The sequence below is a fragment of the Crocodylus siamensis genome, chromosome 2, assembly GCF_052110815.1.
Source record: "Crocodylus siamensis isolate JL-2025a chromosome 2, ASM5211081v1, whole genome shotgun sequence".
NCBI classification, from domain to species: domain Eukaryota; kingdom Metazoa; phylum Chordata; order Crocodylia; family Crocodylidae; genus Crocodylus; species Crocodylus siamensis.
The window spans coordinates 150,881,534-150,899,077 of NC_143396.1; the positions used below are offsets into that span (position 1 = coordinate 150,881,534).

The 17,544-nt window shown below is 38.8% G+C and overlaps 1 protein-coding gene across 3 annotated transcripts in view; it reads left to right on the forward strand.

Annotated features, from left to right (window-relative positions):
* Nucleotides 1-17,544, forward strand: part of SMARCAD1 (SNF2 related chromatin remodeling ATPase with DExD box 1) — an 80,401-nt gene that overhangs the window by 35,772 nt on the left and 27,085 nt on the right. Inside the window, exons 6-9 of one of the 3 annotated variants that reach the window (XM_090037081.1) lie at nucleotides 2,355-2,452; nucleotides 3,198-3,287; nucleotides 4,215-4,299; nucleotides 6,417-6,811. In XM_090037081.1, coding sequence (XP_089893207.1) covers nucleotides 2,355-2,452; nucleotides 3,198-3,287; nucleotides 4,215-4,299; nucleotides 6,417-6,811 — 668 coding nt within the window. Of the gene's footprint in view, nucleotides 1-2,354; nucleotides 2,453-3,197; nucleotides 3,288-4,214; nucleotides 4,300-6,416; nucleotides 6,812-7,083; nucleotides 7,452-17,544 lie in introns of those variants that run through there. The other 2 variants (XM_090037082.1, XM_090037083.1) reach the window with 2 other exon arrangements.

The following is a 17,544-nucleotide window of genomic DNA, read 5'->3' on the forward strand; positions in this document are numbered from 1 at the left end:
ATCAAAGTAGAAATCAAATGTATATGAACAAGCATATTACCCTATTGCTGTTTTACCTGGCTTGACATGGTATTTATGAATAATTAGGCTATATTTGAGAAATTATGTTAAATTATTTTATCATAAATTGTGTATGCCTAGTAGTTGGCAAGAGATGATATCATGATGAGTAGTTACAGAGTAGTGTCAGAGATGGTGTTGTTAAGATTTGAAACCTGCCATAACACTTGACTGCTGTTTCTGAAAGAGACTTACAAATTTTTGTCTTGGTTTGTGCATTTCACAAATTTGAGTACAGTCATAGAATCATAGGAAGTTAGGGTTGGACGGGACCTCAGGAGGTCATCTAGTCCAACCTCCTGCTCAAAGCATCCCCAGCTGGATCATCCCAGCCAAAGCTTTGTCTAACCAGGTTTTGAAAACCTACAAGGCTGGAGCTTCCACCACTTGTCTGGGTAACCTGTTCCAGTGTTTTACTACCCTCCTAGTGATAAAATTCTTCCTAATATCTAACCTAAACTTCCCTTGCTGCAACTTGAGACCATTGCTCCTTGTTGTGTCATCTGCTACCACTGAGAACAATCTAGCTCCATCTTCTTTCAAACCCTCCTTCAGATAGTTGAAGGCTGTGATTAAATCTCCTGTCTCTTTGGTTACCTCAGTCTTTCCTCGTAAGTCGTGTCCTCCAGCCCCTTAACCATTTTTGTTGCCTTCCACTGGACTTTCCAATTTGTCTACATTCTTTCTGTAGCTGGGGGCCCAAAACTGGGCACAGTACTCCAAGATGTGGTCTCACCAGTGCTGAATAGAGGGGAATAATCACTTCCCTTGACCTACTGGCAACACTCCTACCAATGCATCCCAGTATGCCATTAGCCTTCCTGGCTCAGCTTCAGCATATTGTTCACTGTAACCCCCAGGTCCTTTTCTGCAGAGTTGCTGCCTAACCAGTCAGTCCCCAGCCTGTCCTGGTGCATGGGCTTGTTCTGTCCTAATTTGCAGGACTTTGTACTTGTCCTTGTTGAACCGTAAGAGATTTCTTTTGACCCAGCCCTCCAATTTGTCTAGATCACTGAATCATAGCCCTACCCTCCAGCAAATCTACTACATCCCAAGCTTGGTGTCATCTGCAGACATGCTGAGGGTGCACTCTGCCATTTTCCAGGTCATTGATGAAGACATTGAACAAAACTGGCCCCAAAACCAACCCTGGGGCACTCCACTTGACACCGGCTGCCAACTAGACTTCGAATCATTGATTACTACTGTCTGAGCTTGGTGCTCCAGCCAGTTTTCTATCCACCTTGTAGTCTGTTCATCCAGCCCATACTTCCTTAGCTTGCCTGTGAGAATGTCAGCTTCACAATTAGCTTCAGAATTGCTCCTGCACTTAGGATATGTGGCCATTGTAGGCTTCAGTATAGTATGGTGATAATTGAACTAGCTTTGGTAATGGAAGTAGTTAGGCTTGGCAGCATGGAGCTCAACATGGACTAATTTTCATGCCACTGAGAAGTAGAGTAAAAGAGCTTTGTGCTGTTGAAACTACACTGTCTCAGACACCCAAACTGGCTCAGTTATTTGGTACTACAGTCAAGTTTTCAGTGTGGACTCGCTTAAAGCTGGGGTCTGATCTGTATGCTTTCTAGTCGGTGAAACTGTTCACTGTATAGTTAGGTACGTACGTGAAGCTTTGCAGGATTAGCCTTTCATGTGGCAGCAGATGGGAGGAAAATATTATTTACATAGGAAAATGTGTTTAAACATACAGTTCCTAGAAGAAATGTGGGGATGAGTAGTAACTGAAAATTTTAAATTGCTTTTTGCAATTGCCAAGTTTTTCTATTTGGCTGTATCATATTTTTCAAGGAATGTGAATTAATGGAGGCCATGAGCATCTGGAAAAAGGTAGTTGCTTTTTTTTGGAATCTGGATAATTTTCCAAGACAATCATACAAAAACTATATTGTTCAATTTAGTGCTGTTTTAGTTTTAAATAGAGTTTTGGTGACTGTTCTACCAACCATGTCACTAGGATAGTTACAGTGTTATAAAATTAAAGTGACCCCTTCAGTACTTAAGTTAAGGAAGGGGTGGGTGGTGTTCCACTTTTTTTTCCCCAGTGCTGCTTTATAAAACCTGTTTCTGGTCTTAGGAAAATAACTGGTTCCTCTAACCTGTAAACAAGTTGTCTCTTTTGTTAAAATCTAGTATCTTGAAAATTTTGCATGCTTGACAGCTATTTTAATGTTAATGTGAGTGATTCTGCAACGTGGAGATGAATTCCTATATTGTTTTTGTTCTTACTGAATTTTGCTTTCTTTATTCATTCTTATTTATTTATATCTTTAAAGCTTCTTCCCGAAAAAGAAAACTAGAACAGTCTCCTAGAGAAAATTCAGATGATGATGATGATGATGACCAAATTGCAAAAAAACAAAAAGCTGACTCTGTAAGTGTTATTCTTTCACTTGTACAGCCACCTGAATGTCCTGACTTCTAGGGCATCATGGCAGGAAACTGTGCGTGTGTGTGTGTGTGTGTATGGCAGGGAAAAATAGCAAGGCCAGTAAGGATCTTTTATTTATTTATTTATTAAAAAGGGATAGATCCGTTCTGTCCTTGTTGCTTCTAAAAGATCCCTGCCTTTTCCTTCAAACCTACGGGGCCCATGTCTGGATACTTTTAATCAGGATTTGACATAATTTAATTGTGCCGTAACAGTATATTCTGTTTATTAAGTATTTTAATTTCAATCCTGTCTGCCTCAGAAGTTTCCCATCAGAAGAGTTCTGTCCAAAGCCATGTATTATATTCCTTAAAATATTGCATTAAAAAAATGAATGTGCTTTATTTATACACAATCACAACATTTCGAAGCCACTCAAGATCTATTAAGTTTTACAGAGCATCCCAAAATTTTGTTACTGGATTAAAATATTTTCTTGAGAATTGTAAATACTACTTACTCCCTTGGGAAATTGTGTCATTTTGAAATGGATGTAAAGGAAGAAAGTAGTGATTTATCTGATTTTTGCAGTCAAATTATTTTTCAGGTTACTTTTACTGCTTAAAGAAAGACTGTTTAGATGTAAGCACTGTCAGGTATTGACACCCCGCCCTGACATGTTACTGTAATAGTATTTTGCATTAAGTGGAATGAAAGCTAAAATAACTTCATTTTTTCTGAACCATAGCAGGAAGGGTCAGCATCTCAAAAAGAATGGGAAAAACAAGAAATTCTTGTAAAGAAACTGCAAAATGAATTCCCTGGTTTGGATAAAAAGGTAAGCTAGTATGTGCCTTTTTTGGGCAAGTCTCCACAGACATAACAGGTGTATAGTGTCACATTTTGGCTACTGGGGTAAAGGAATTTTGGTGATATGAAGCCAGTTAAATGGCCACAGTACATGCACTGTTGCTTGAGGGAGGACATATGGCCGGGAACTTCATTCTCTTGGAATGACTTTAAGTTATGGGGAGTTGGGTGTCATTTTAAAATGACACCCAATTCCTTGGTCCACGAGCTGGTCTTGCATTGACCATAGTTTGACCAAAACAGAAAATTTGATCTGCTGTGCCGACAGCACGTGAGAATAGTTCATCTATATTGACTTATTTTTCCTTTGAGAATATTTGTTTTGGTTTTAGAATTAAACACTTTAATAAAATGACATTGTCTTTCTTGTCTTGCTCAAAAACAAATTGTCAAGTAGATTAATAGGAAATACTTAAGTTTTTGTATCATTAGGTGAAATAACTTGCCTAATAACTGGACACTTCAGTATTTTTTTTAAATGTTGTATTGTAAAAGTGAAAAGGAAACTATGTCACTGGTTGGGAAGATAATACTCAATTGTTTGTTTTGTGATATTCTAAACCTTGGATATATTTCTTCCTTGCATTTTCTACTGGCGGCATAATTCCTTTAATTAGAAGACTTGCATTTTAGATAAGATGAGTGTGGCCTTGAACGCATATCTATTATATAATGATGCATCCAGTGCAAAGTATATGGATTAACCAAGGGCTTTTTCTTTTACTGACTCCACAAGTACACGTTTTTCTTCTGACTCCTATATAGGCTATATTTGTCTAGTGCGATTGCTGTTTAAGCATTTGGTGTTTAAACATGCCCTGACATCAGTTATTTTATACTTAATTGTGAAAAGAGAATTTGTTATGGTGTTATGAAACAAATGTTGTTTTACTAGGAACTGAGAGATGTACTTCAAGAACATAATTGGGTATTTCATGAAGCACTGGAAGCCTTAAAAGTATTTGCAGAAGACCAAGAGGGTAAAGACAGATTTACAATCCATTTTATTTTATGATGCAAAGAAGTCTTGAGGTATAAATCATTTTCCAATGTCAGGTGTGACAGTCCTGACAGTAATATCTTAAAAGTAGCGGGAAAATCTAAAATTAGTGTTTAAGGGAAAAATGAAGGAAAAAGTAACAAAGGAAGTTATTTAATTTTAAGAAAAGAAAGTCCAAACAACCTGAGTGTCCATCCTTTTCATGGAATATTTTACTTTTCTAATTGAAGTGAGGGAAGGTGTGTATTTTCTCGCCAAATATTCTTGTCATTTTAAAGGTGTTATTAGTTCTACTTTAATCTGAAAGCAGTTCTGAAATATGCAGATGATGTTTAAGTTGGGAGGAAGATGCCTGTTACCCTTTTAAATAAGAGAGATAAGCCTTGATTTTTTTTTTCTCCCATCCCTTCCCCTCCCACCCCAAATTAAGTACTTTATAAATTGCTCATTAGAAAATGAACACGCATTCAAAGCAACTAAAGTAAATCAGTTTATCCTACTACAGCATTCTTTTAGTATACGAATAATATACAGAATGCATTAAAACTGAAAAAATGCAAATAATGTTAGTATTTAACTGAATACTTAGTATACTAAATTAAATAAAAATAAGTGTAATTTCCCCATTGATTAAATCTGTTATCATTACAAATGAAGTGCTCTGTTACATATTGTATTACTGCTAAGTGGTACCAATCAAACTGCCTATATTACAGTAACCTGGAAACTTAGCTTCTGCTCCAAATAAGTTAATGCATCAAATTCCTTAATTAAAATCTCGTTTTCAGTAATTGACATTTTAAGTGTTGTTTTTTCCTTCCCCAAAAATCACCAGGGTAGAGTAATAACTTTAATTTGATCCCTTTTATGGATATGACAAAATGTCATTGTGTTGATATTGACTGAAAGATAGCTGCCTTTTCTTCTGGGTGGTGGATTTGGTGGAAGCAGAGCTAGGAGAAGGAAAAGCATCAGACTATTGGTAGTCTGAAAATATTTTTAGTTGAGTTGAGGTCAAGGAAATTTTTTTTTTTTTTTTTTTTTTTTTTTTAGAAATAATAAGTACTTGCTCCCCCAATTTCTTTCTTTAAAAAAGAAAGCTGCAGTATTTGTAAAGCAGGGGTTTTCAACCTGTTTTGGTTGATGTACCCCCAGCAACCAGTCCAGAAGCAGGGAGTCCCCCAGCTGGTCAGCGGGGTGGGGGGAGGCCCCCGGCAGCTGATTGAGAAAAAGGTGTGAAGGGGAGGGAGGAATGCCAGCAGCAAAACTGGGAGTGCCCCCCGCTTCACTCCACTGCTGCGTACCCCCCGGGAGCCTCCCAAGTACCCCCAGGGGTATGCGTGTCCCTGGTTGACAACCCCTGTTGTAAAGCATTAGGATTATTTAAAGAAGAAGTCAGAAGTTTGTAATTGAACCAAACATCTTGACACTTAGCATAAAAGTTCTAGAGGTCTTGTTCCTCTGATCTCTTAAACAGGTGCCTGCTTTTGTTGTTCCATCTATAATACTGCTTTGAAATAGGGCAAATTGAAATTAGGATCATGCTTTCCGTGGTGAAAGCCCCATGGTAAACCAGGCTGGTTTGGTTTTTCTGCCATAAATGGTTTTGGGAGGGAAACGCTTTGATTTAAACCAAACTTATGCTGAAATGCTTAAACTGTCATGTGCTTTAACACCTGTAAGATTTCAGCAAATTTGTATGTTACAGTTTTGACCTCTTGATGCAGTTCACTTAACTACTGTGCTTCTGACACTGGTTTAAATTCTGCTATTTATGGATAACATAATTTAGATAATCTGAATTTATATTAATATATCGAAAGCACATGTGTTGGGTAGATTTTTGCTTTTATTGTTTTTGATAGTTTTGTACTCACTTTACTAGTTATAACATCTAGTACAAGGATTAAGTTCTTGATGTTCCTTGCAAAAACTTTCTATGGGGCCAGCCAAAATTTGTTCACCGCTAGATGTAAAGAAAAGTGTTGACCTTTGCATAAATATTTATTTTGAAAAGCAGCTGTTCTTAAGCATTTTTGTTTTTACTTGGTACATTTTTAACTTGATAATTACTTTTTTTCTACATTGCATACACAGATGCACAAAATCCTTCCATAAGTGAAGTTTCTAATTGGAACGAAGTCTCCACAAATAGCAAAAATGATTATAACAGTGCAAAGGTGAAGATGAAACGGAAATCTTCTACAAAAACTCAGAATGGCTTTAGGAAAAAAGATAAAGGCAAAAAAGGCATTTGGAGTACTAAAAGAGAAATGGAAGATTCAGAGTACGAGTCAGCCTCAGAAGGTGGTAGCTCCCTTGATGAGGACTACAGCAGTGGTGATGAAGTGATGGAGGATGGCTGTACAACTAAAATACTTAACTTCCTGCAAGATGCTTCACTGGGTGAACTCACCTGGATCCCTCAGTGTTCTCAGAAAAAGGCTCAGAAGATAATAGAGCTCCGGCCCTTTAATAGCTGGGAAGCTCTGGTAAGTCTGCATTCTTTTTTTTAATATCCCCAGTATGTTTATAGTCAAGGTGCCTTCATTCTAGAGAGGCATAGATAGGTGGCCTTATCCTGATTAGGCTAAAACACTATATTCATTTTAAGCCAATAGCATTTCAAATAGTGTCATATGACCTAATTTTGAATGAATTAAGGGGTGATTTTCTTGAAAAACCCAAGCTGATTGGCTGACAACACTGTCACTCACTCTTTAGCACAGAAACTTGGTTCATTTCACAGCAGAAGAAGAAATTAGAGCTTTCATTTAGGAAGGAGTTGTTTGCTAGCCTGTTCTGATCTGTGTTAGCTGAGAAACCATGCAGAAGGCAAGAATGTGGCAGAACTCTTACTGCAGCTACTTTTTAAGAGCTGCAGCAACTTCCAGGGTAGCTCCATGACTGAAGATGCCAGCATGGATATTTTAAGCTTCAGCATAGGAGAAGCAATTCTTCTCATCTGTTTTCTTTTAATATTGCAACTCAGTCTTTAGCATGGTTTTGCTGGCTAAGCAGTGCGGCCATTTTATGGAATGTAGCAAGCAGCTCTTTTGTAATAATAATTAAAAAAGCGCATAAGGATGGCTAAAAGACAATATGTATCGGAAGGGGAATTATTATCCACTGGTAAGTAAGCTATGTATATACCCTTAGCGGGACTTTATTTTCCAATATATTTTTATAGTCTGTTTTTCTTCAATTTATGTTGTGCGTTTCATCAAAGTGAAAAGCACCAAACCTGATCTGAGCACTACTGTGATAAGAAATTCAGTGTACTCAGAGAAGAAATGTTGTGGATTTTAGACTAATTTGTGACTGTCTGGGCTTCTACAGCAATACAGCTTACAGGACATTTAAAAAAATATATATTTATATTTATATTTTTTGATCAAGTATGTTTTTCTTGGAAAAGGTTGTGCCTTGCCCTAATGATCTTTCTTTTAATATGTATGTATATATAATTGTCTTGAACTTTTTAATATAATGTTAAACGTTTGGTACTTTGTGAGCAAAATGTTGTACCTTACAACAGTAAATAATCTAGATTGGGTTTTAAAGAAAAACCAGCATATATTGTTGAAAAAAAAAGTTTAAAAATATAAAAGTGCAAATATGCTGCAGAAGAAATCCGTTTTGCCTCAAGCCTTTGGCTTCTTAAAGAACATCTGTCATAAACCAGTTCCTTTCCAAACTTGTTGGGCTTTGCCTGAGCTTAATTCTTTGCAGAAGTATTTGCTAAAGGGCTGTTCTTCTCCCTTCTATTTGCTAAAATATTTGAACACAATCAAGTTGTATGGGCCTGTTTAGATTCAAAATCTTTCGTTCATAAAGGTTGCTTTTGTCAGCACAGACATGTTATTTAGCTGCTGTCACTACATGCCCAGAGTGTAACTAATATACCACAACATGCAGTTCTTAGCAGATGTTTAATAGAGAAGTAGTTTTTAAATTGGTTTTAAAAGATCAGTATACAGTATAACCCAACATTTTTCCTATATGTTATAACATACCAATTTAATAACAATTTAGGTTTTGTATTGTATTAACTGTATATAAGATTTGCCTTCATATTTCTCTTTCCCCGCTCTACTCCCCCCTCGGCCCCTTCCCTCTCCCCCCAGTAACATGATAAAGAAATAAAAGGGTCTGTCCTTGTCCAGTGTAGAAGACACCTTGGAATCCAGAGCCAACAAGATTAAGATCTCACAGTATGTCATAAAGTATCCTGAAATTGTGTTTTATAAAAACAAATAAACAATATTCATAACTTTGGAATCTGCATAGACTTATATTTTGATCACTTAGTAGTAGTGATTGTTGTATATTAAGAATAGATGGAAAAGTTAGTCAGTTTTCTGAAAATTGTTATTTAAGAGTTTGTTCTGAGAACAAGTCCCAGCTCCAAAATGATATTTTTTTCCCCTCTTGTGAACAGTCACAATCTTGATACCTGTGTATTAGGCAGTTGTCTTCTGTGCTGTATAAGATTAAGGAACATATTGTGTTGACTCTTAAAAAATATTCTTAAGTTATTTAAAGGTGAGTCTTGAAGTAAGTAGTTAATGAAAAATGCACAGTAAGAAATAAATCTGGTCTATATTAACAGCAACATATAGTTACAGTAGCACAGATGAGAAGCGACTCAGACAACAAATAATAATAATAATAAAAATGGGTGGGGGCAAGTTTCTGGTCACAAAAATGGCCTGCTGTGGAAATTTTTCAAATTTGAATGCTAATTAAATTGCATCTTCAGGACTTCTTTTGAAATGCACATTCATTACTTGGTAATATGGATGATATGCTGAGCAGTACTTTCAAATAATATCTAGTTTAGATGCAGTCTGCCTATTTCCTTAATACTTTAAATACCTAATTTATTTAATGGTTACACACTAATATAAACATAACAAATTATTGACCAATCAAAGGTATTGGGACACAGTTTTCAAAACTGGGTGGGTGACTATGTCATTACTCATAATTTTTGCTGTGTGAAATTATTTTCCTCTTTAGTTACAGGAATTGCAGGATTTTTAAGTCCATTTTTCTTTTCTGTTTTCTTTTCCTGTTGTAAAGGTTTGAGGGGTAATTGAATTTTAAAAATTGCATTATTCCTGTTTAATTTTGAATCCTCCTCTGTTCAGTTTTGTTGCTTGGTTGTTTCATTCAGAACTTTTTATGGGTCAGTTTAGAGCATAACAAAACAAATTAGTCATTTATTTTAACTATTAATTTGGCTACTAGCTCTGCAACTTGCAGAAACTGCTATTTACTCTCCGAGTTCTATATTTGCAACTATTGTCTTCTTTCTATTAGTTTTTTTTATAGCTGTTTCAGACTTTATCTGAATAATATTTCCTACAAGCTTGCATGGTTTTTACACGACTATACAAACGTAATATGCACTGTTCTTTATTTTTTCGTTCTAGTTGTTTTCAGTGTTGCCTTTTGCCAGTCTCTGTCACCAATTTGTGTTTATTTCTTTTACAAAATACTATTGTGCCATTTTGCTAGCTGTGCCAATAAACTCTTTCTATTTCTATAGAATACAAAAGCTGCAATCTTAATGTTAAGCAATAAGAGGTACAGCTAAATTCAGACTAGGTTTATTTTTAAGACACCTCTGTGCTCTCCCAAAATTTGGTTCCTCTGTGGGTTGAAGTAGTATGCTGTACAATATTGCTGTGGAAGCCTAAGTTGGCATAGCATCCTGGGGTTGTCTTCCACACTACAACCTTTAGTGAGCTCATCTCACTCCATCATGTACCTGCCAGCCCAACATCTGATATGTTGCTCTGTATATGAGGCCCATCTTAGGACTGTCTTTTGCAAATAGTGGTGGAGGAGGAATTTTTTTTCCAGCTAGAACTTCCCCCTTCATTTTATTTTTACTCTTAACCTTCTACTTCAGATAAAATTTGGTCATGCTGAAGGTGAGGAACTCCTCATATCTTTAGCCCTCCCTTGAGCAGAGCCTGATGATACTCTTTGTACTTTTGGGGAACCTTAATTTGTAATCCTGTCACTGTTTCCATTTGCATCCTTTTAAGGAAAGTAAGCTATTAAAACTAACATGGATAGGACAATTTCTTGCATGAGCATAAATCATAGGCTGGCAAGACCAAATCTCAAGATGTATGTTTACATTTGTTCCTATGGAGTCTTGTAATATTCATTTTTTATGAGTGCTTTTTGTAATGGGAGGGAGGCTGAAAAATAACTCTGTAAAGCAAAATTGCTAAGAAGTTTCATCAACTTAAATGAGAGTGACTGTATTTGGGAACTTACAAAACATTCTTAGGCAAGATTTTCTAACCTCATGTATGGAATTTTTGATGAAATTCTTTTTAGTATGTGTATAACACATCATGTTTTAATAATCAATAGTTAAAGACAATTTTAATTTTTAACTGTAAAAGAACAGATTTAGTGAATATGAAGACATGCTCAGTTGATCCATGTAGCCCATGGTCTTACCATCTTTATCTCTTCTACCCAGTCAGTATTCCCAAAGTCCTTGATGTTTTTATTCTCTGTTCTCAATTTAACATTGGGGTCAATCCCACAAATACCTAGCATAATATTTGTTACCAAGAGTAGTTTTCCCTAGATGTGTGACTACTGATTGAACTGGACATTAAACTGCAGTAAATATAGGATCAGCCCCTCTGCTATAGTGGTCTTAGAAGGACTCTGCCCTTATAAGTATTAATATATATTTCTGTGCAGGAGAATTCTCATGACTACTTCTGTTGATTTGGAAACTTTTGATTAATTTCAACAAGAAATTTAACAGACATTTATGATGGAAGTAAAAAAAACTGGACAAATAATTATCAGTTAATGTTGCTTAACACTTCCTATTACAGAACTGTTTTCTAGTTACATGCAAATTGACCAAATTTTGGACCATTTAAGCCAACATTTTCTAAGCCAGGTATGTTTCTTAGGCCAGGTTTGTTTTTGTTTTTTTGTCATTTCAGTCAAAATGGCTTGAAGCTAGGGAAGAATATATTGTTTTACTCATGTGGAGGGACAAATATAAAAGTCATCTTACAAAGCTATACATGTACAACCTCAAAATTTAGCAAGGGGCATAACCTTGTGTCAGGGATGCATCTGCCTGTTGCTCTTAAGAACTGTCTGGACTTTAAGCTTTAGAAAAAATTATAATGGGCTTAGAGAGTTAGATTGTAGTAGCTAAGTCCCCTGAAGACTCTATTCATGCTGGGCATGCTGTAGCAGAGTTGAGTAGGGGTTTCCCTGTAACGGTAGTTTTGGTTTATTTCAGGCTGTGCCAGTTCTGGATACCTGAATACAGGGCAGGTTACCTGTCTGCCATTGGTCTCATTACTGGAGGAAATTCCCTATTTGGGTGCCAAAGGGACAAGAGCTGGACCTGCAGGTACAGGGAATAGTAGATGAAGTGAGATGGAGGCTGTTCATAAAATTGTAGAAAAGTAGGACTGGAAAGAACCTCCAGAGGTCCTCAAGGTCAATCCCCTGCTTGAGGCAGGAACATCCCTACCTAACCATCCTTTAAGCCCTTGTCTAAACTATTCCTACAACTGCGCAATCAATCCTGTCTTGCAGTTATAAAGCATATTGCTTTAAGACACTAAAATACCCTAATCTGCCACAGGTAAAGTGGGGGAACAAGGGCTCTTGGTATTCTGTTGCTGCATGGGTTGTTAAAATGCACTTGAGAGATCTAAGAAAGAGGGCCACGTCCCCTACTACTAAAGAGGAGGGGAAAACTTCACACGGTTTGTACCATGGGGTAAAATGCTTTCTTAATCCTAGATGTGGTGACTGGTCTGACCCCTGAGTGAATGGACAAGACCCTATAATCAGGAACCTTTGGGTTTTAGTCTTAGCAGGAACATTGACACACATTGACAGGACCCCAGTCAAAATCTTCAGCTTTTTCTGCAGGCAACATCCAGTGCTTCTGGAAGCTGGAGGAGAAAAAAAGCTCTTGACATGTTACAACTTGGTCTCGTGCAAACCAGCAAAGCTCAGATGCATGGGAAACACTAAATACCCTATATTTGGTTTTGCAGTATAGGGACAGCAAGCATTACATCACGTCGCACCCTGTAACTTGAGGTGGGTAAAATGTGGCCCACTGGCTGAATCCAGCCTGTGAGAGATTGTCAAGGCCGTAGTGGGTCCCTCAGTCCCAGCTGGACCACTCGTCTTCCAGCCCATGGTGCATCCCTCTGCTTCCAAGTGCACACCGGGGCTGGGTTGACTCCATGGCCAGACTCCACTTCCTGGCATCCCCAGTAGCTGCAGCTCCTTCCAGCTGCTGCTGCAACCCCAGTCCCACAGAGACCTGCCAGGATGCGTGTGGACATGACCCAAACACTTGGCTGAGCGCACAGTCCCTACCCTGTCCCGCCCTGTGGGGGTTGGGGTCCCTGCAGTACCCACCCTGGCCATGATAAATGGTGACAGCAGCGGGGGTGCGGAGTCTGGTTCCCTCTTTTTTTTCACCGCCACCACTTATTGTGGTCAAGGTGGGCAGGTCTAGAGCAGGCACTGCAAGGACCCTGACCCCCTGCATGGGGTGGGCCGGACCTGGGACTGGTGTTCAACCAGTGGCTCGGATCCTACCTGTACTGGTCTTCATGGGTCCGGGGCTGGTGGCAGTGGCAGCAACTGGAAGGAGAAGCTATGAAGCCACGCAGCAGTTCCAGTCCCTCCTTGGGGTAGAAGGGTAGCCTGGAGGTGGTGCTGGTGGCCGTGGGGGCCCAGGTGTGCAAGTGGCAATGACTACTTCTGGCTCCTGCCACTGATTCCAGCCCAACTAAGTCAGCTGTGGGGCTCTCTTTCATTTTACTGCTGAACTCAGTCCTCTGCAATATCTACTTGTTCTAGGCTACAGAGCACTTCTGGTTGGTTGGATAAGGATCTGGGGGAGACTGGGTCAGTCAACCAGTAGGGTACAGGGAAGGGAGATCTAATGTAGAAATGGGATGCATGGGGAGACTTGGGAACTGTAGCAAGAGCAGATAAGATTGGGTAAGGAGCTCAATTTGGGAGATAAATATTTGAAGTCCTTTATTGTGGTTACTGGAGCCAGTGTGGGAGGGAAAGATATGAGCCAAATGAGTCGTAGGGGGTCTGATAAATCCTATTCAAGGGTATTGGGCGGGAATAAGAAGGAAACTGTAAATTGGACAAGAAAGTTAATACCAAGAGTCAACCAGGAATTCAGTGGGGTGGGAAGCCAGAGGGTATGGGTATTGGAACTAGATTTCATAGATTTCATACACATTAGGGCTGGAAGGGACCTCGGGAGATCATCGAGTCCAGCCCCCTGCCCAAAGAGCAGGAAGTCACCTGGGGTCATAGGATCCCAGCAAGATAAGCATCCAATTTACTCTTGAAGGTGTTCAATGTAGGTGCTTGAACCACCTCCGCTGGCAGACTGTTCCAGACCTTGGGGGCTCGGACAGTAAAGAAATTCTTCCTTATGTCCAGCCTGAAACGGTCTTGCAGGAGTTTGTGACCGTTCGACCTCGTCATCCCTTGGGGCGCTCTGGTGAACAAACGTTCCCCCAGATCCTGGTGGTCACCCTTGATAAATTTATAGGTGGCCATCAGATCACCCCTGAGCCTACGCTTTTCCAGGCTAAAGAGTCCCATGGCTCTCAGCCTGTCATCATAAGATCTGTTTTCCTGACCTCTGATCATGTGCGTGGCTCTCCTCTCAACTTTCTCAAGCTTCTCCACATCCTTTTTGAATTGTGGAGCCCAAAACTGGACGCAGTACTCCAGCTGCGGCCTCACCAAGGCCGAGTACAAGGGGAGAATGATGTCCTGGGATTTGCTCGAGAAGCATCTATGGATGCAAGCCAGCGTTTTGGTCGCTTTACTAGCCGCAGCTATACTAGCTATATGAGTAAAATGGGATTGGGATAAAAAAAGGCAGTAGTCTGAAGGGGCACTGATGGACATGAGAAGAACACCCCTCCCCCCCCCCCCCCCAACAAAAACAACCCCGCCACACACACACACTTTATCAGAAGAGGCAATGTGTTATTTCAGCCTGGCTCCATAGCTTCTGTATAGATCGGGCGCTTCAGCTGATTTGAAAAAAGTGTCAAAAAGCTCCGCTGAAGTGCCTGATCTATACAAATGTTGGGCAAGCCAGGTCCAATTAACTCAGTGCCTCTTCTGGGCATGCGCTGTGCTCTAATTTTTTTTCACATCTGTAAGCAGCCATGAAGACTAGCAAAAGGAGAGGTTGAAAGATATGAGACAGCAAAGGACTGAGTTTGGGGAGAGTGGACAGAAATTGGAGCCTACTAAGCATTTTGAGCTACAGAGTCAAGAATGGGACTCCAAGATCTAAGTCTTTCCTGTTAGCAAATATCAGTGAACCTCATGGGGGACAATTGATCAGTCCTGTATCAGTGGTGCTCTACATATGCAAGACAGACTTTAATTCTCCTATCAGCACTTCCATAAGCTCAAATGACAGGCTGTGTAGGAGTCTCATGGTTCGAGTCCTGCCAAGTGAACTATATGGAAGCTTCTATATGTATCTGTTGTCTAGGGAATAAATAACACGTTAACCTGGCCCCTGATAGGGTCAAATTTTTCAAAAATGTAAATGTGTCACTTATCCAAATTTCTGCAAGTTGGATCCTAAATCTCAAGTGACCCTGTAAGACTGCCCAAAGCTAATCACATTGCTTTTTATATGATACACTAATAGCCTGCTTTTCACGTAGATTGTTTAGAACAGACGCTAAAATGCTTCTTGTTGTAACTTGGAGATGAAAGCTAACAAGCTGACATGAAACAGAATGGGTGGTTTTTATAACAGATGGCTTCATTTTCAGTGCGTTTATTTATAGATTACAGGATTTATATTCATGCCAACCAGAGCTTTAGGCATTAGAACAACTGCTGGAATTTTATAATCTCTTATTAAAAATCATGTTTTCCATAACTCTTTTTTTAAGAAGTGTTTTTTCAGAAAAATATTTGCAGGCACCTACATGTAAGTCCTAGTTTTGTTTTAAGTTAAGAACTTTCAGTAAACTGTGTTCCCCTCTCCTGTTTAAAAAAAAATATCAAGCTAATAATAAATATCTTTTTTTAGTGGACTTTTACTTTAATCAAGAACTTACCAGTTCATTTAATTCCAGTTAAAGAAGAAACTTGTTTGTTTTTTATTTTATTTACATTGTTTATGGGTTAGCTCTGCAATTATAGAGAAATGGAACCATTGGCACTATTTAAATTTTAATCTTAGCAGTTTAGCATTTTACAAAAATTAAGTCTCTTGTAAGAAGAGAATGCTTGAGGAGGATACTCCTCATTTTATTAAGAGTGTTGGGACAACTTTTAGTGGGTCACCACATTAAAGGAACATTCAGTTTTGAATGCATCCATTGTGCATTATCAAGTCCAACCTTGGGCAGTTGCAGGTCATCATGAAATTGATGTTGGGAATGAACACGCATATCAATACACCACCTCACTGCTTATCAGTGTTTTATCCATCCCCACCTATTCTATGGGTATGGTAATTTTAACTTCTTCCTTTGGGGTAAAATGCTGTGGCTTAATTTCCACTTATCACACAATAGGAGTAGATGGATACAACTGTTACTGTAGATTTAACAGAATTGTAACAGTTCCTGTTCTCCCTCTTAATAGGATGATTGTTTTTCTGTGTCCATCCTGTCCAGAAAAGTTCAAAAGGATGTCTGTTATCCCCGTTTCCTTCACACCACATCTCAAAGTATGCCTAGCAGCTTAAAGAAATCTTAAGACCTTTGGTACAAAAGACCAGGACTCTTTTTAAAACTACCATTTTAAAGAGGGAGGAGAGACGAGGGGGACTGCCATTTCTTCAGATCCTTGAGGTGAAACACGAGTCTGAAAAATATTTCCAAAACTCTTTGTGTAGTAATATATATAATTGACTCAGGAATACCTAGATCTGCATGTTCATATTTTGAAAATGCATACTGTAAAAGAACTCTTTTCATTATTTTTCCATCTTTAAGCACAAAATAGGTTTCAGTTTAAAGTGACCCCAGCTCTAAAATGATTTCCCACTTGATCTTGCCCTAGCGTGGATCCCATTTGAATTCTGAGCAGCTTCTTGTGGGCTCGAAGTTCACCTTGTACCCATTTAACTATAGAATTGCTTCTAGTTATTAATGAGGTAGTTAAAATGAATGAATACATAGTGTGCAGATAGGCTAGAACATGGGCAGGGGATGGGCAACCTTTTTGGGCAACCAGGCATACCACAAATTAGCCCCACTCCCTCCCTGAGTGCCATTCAGATGCTTTTCCCTTACCCAGTCTGCTGCTCTGCTTTCTACTTCCTGCCCTGTGCTCCTTGGCTAAGTTGCTCCTCTCTTTTCTCCTCCCCACTATCTGCCACTGCTCTACCTGTCCCCTCCCAAATCTGCCACACCACACACAGGCTGGCTGTGCCTCTTGTAGCACACATTACAGGTTGGTCACTGCTGAGCTAGAACATGATGGATCAACCTGGTTGTCAGAAGCAGCCTTGAGAGTTATGGTTGCCCTCTTTCATCAGGACTAGATGAAAGCATGTTTCTGTGAACATGGATTTATGTTTTAGAAAGTTACTGAACATTTGAGCTTGAATACTTGGAGATCCCCTTCTGAAAGTTGCCAGAAATATGTATAGTTATTAGATATTGGTGATAATAAAATGAAACAATGTTGTATAGTCTTGATTTTCTGTGGAAATAGATGAAAAGCTGTTCTATTTGCAGGAATTGCAGAAGTTGAAAACAATGGAAGAGAGAATTAACAACACATAAGAAATGTGCTCTTCAGTGACAATCCATAGTGAAGTATTAGACAGTTTGGAGATGAGCTACGTAAAGGGTACAGTTAACAGACTTTAGATGATACGATAAAAGCAGTCAGATTCAACAAACATGAGCATGGCTGAAGTTACCTAGAGCTGTGGCTGAGGGGCACATTTTTGTGGATGCTTTAGAAAGATGAATTTTAGCAACTCTTTTAAAAACCTGGGCAAATCCTTGGAGAGTTGTTTTATACCTTAGCCTTTAGTTACTCACTCTAGATCCCATGTTTACTGTATCAGAAGTCAATATTGATATAATTTTGTTGTAGTAAGAACTAACAGTTTATTTTGATAAACATTTGTCAGACTTAGTAAGATGCAGGCCCTTGGATTCCAATT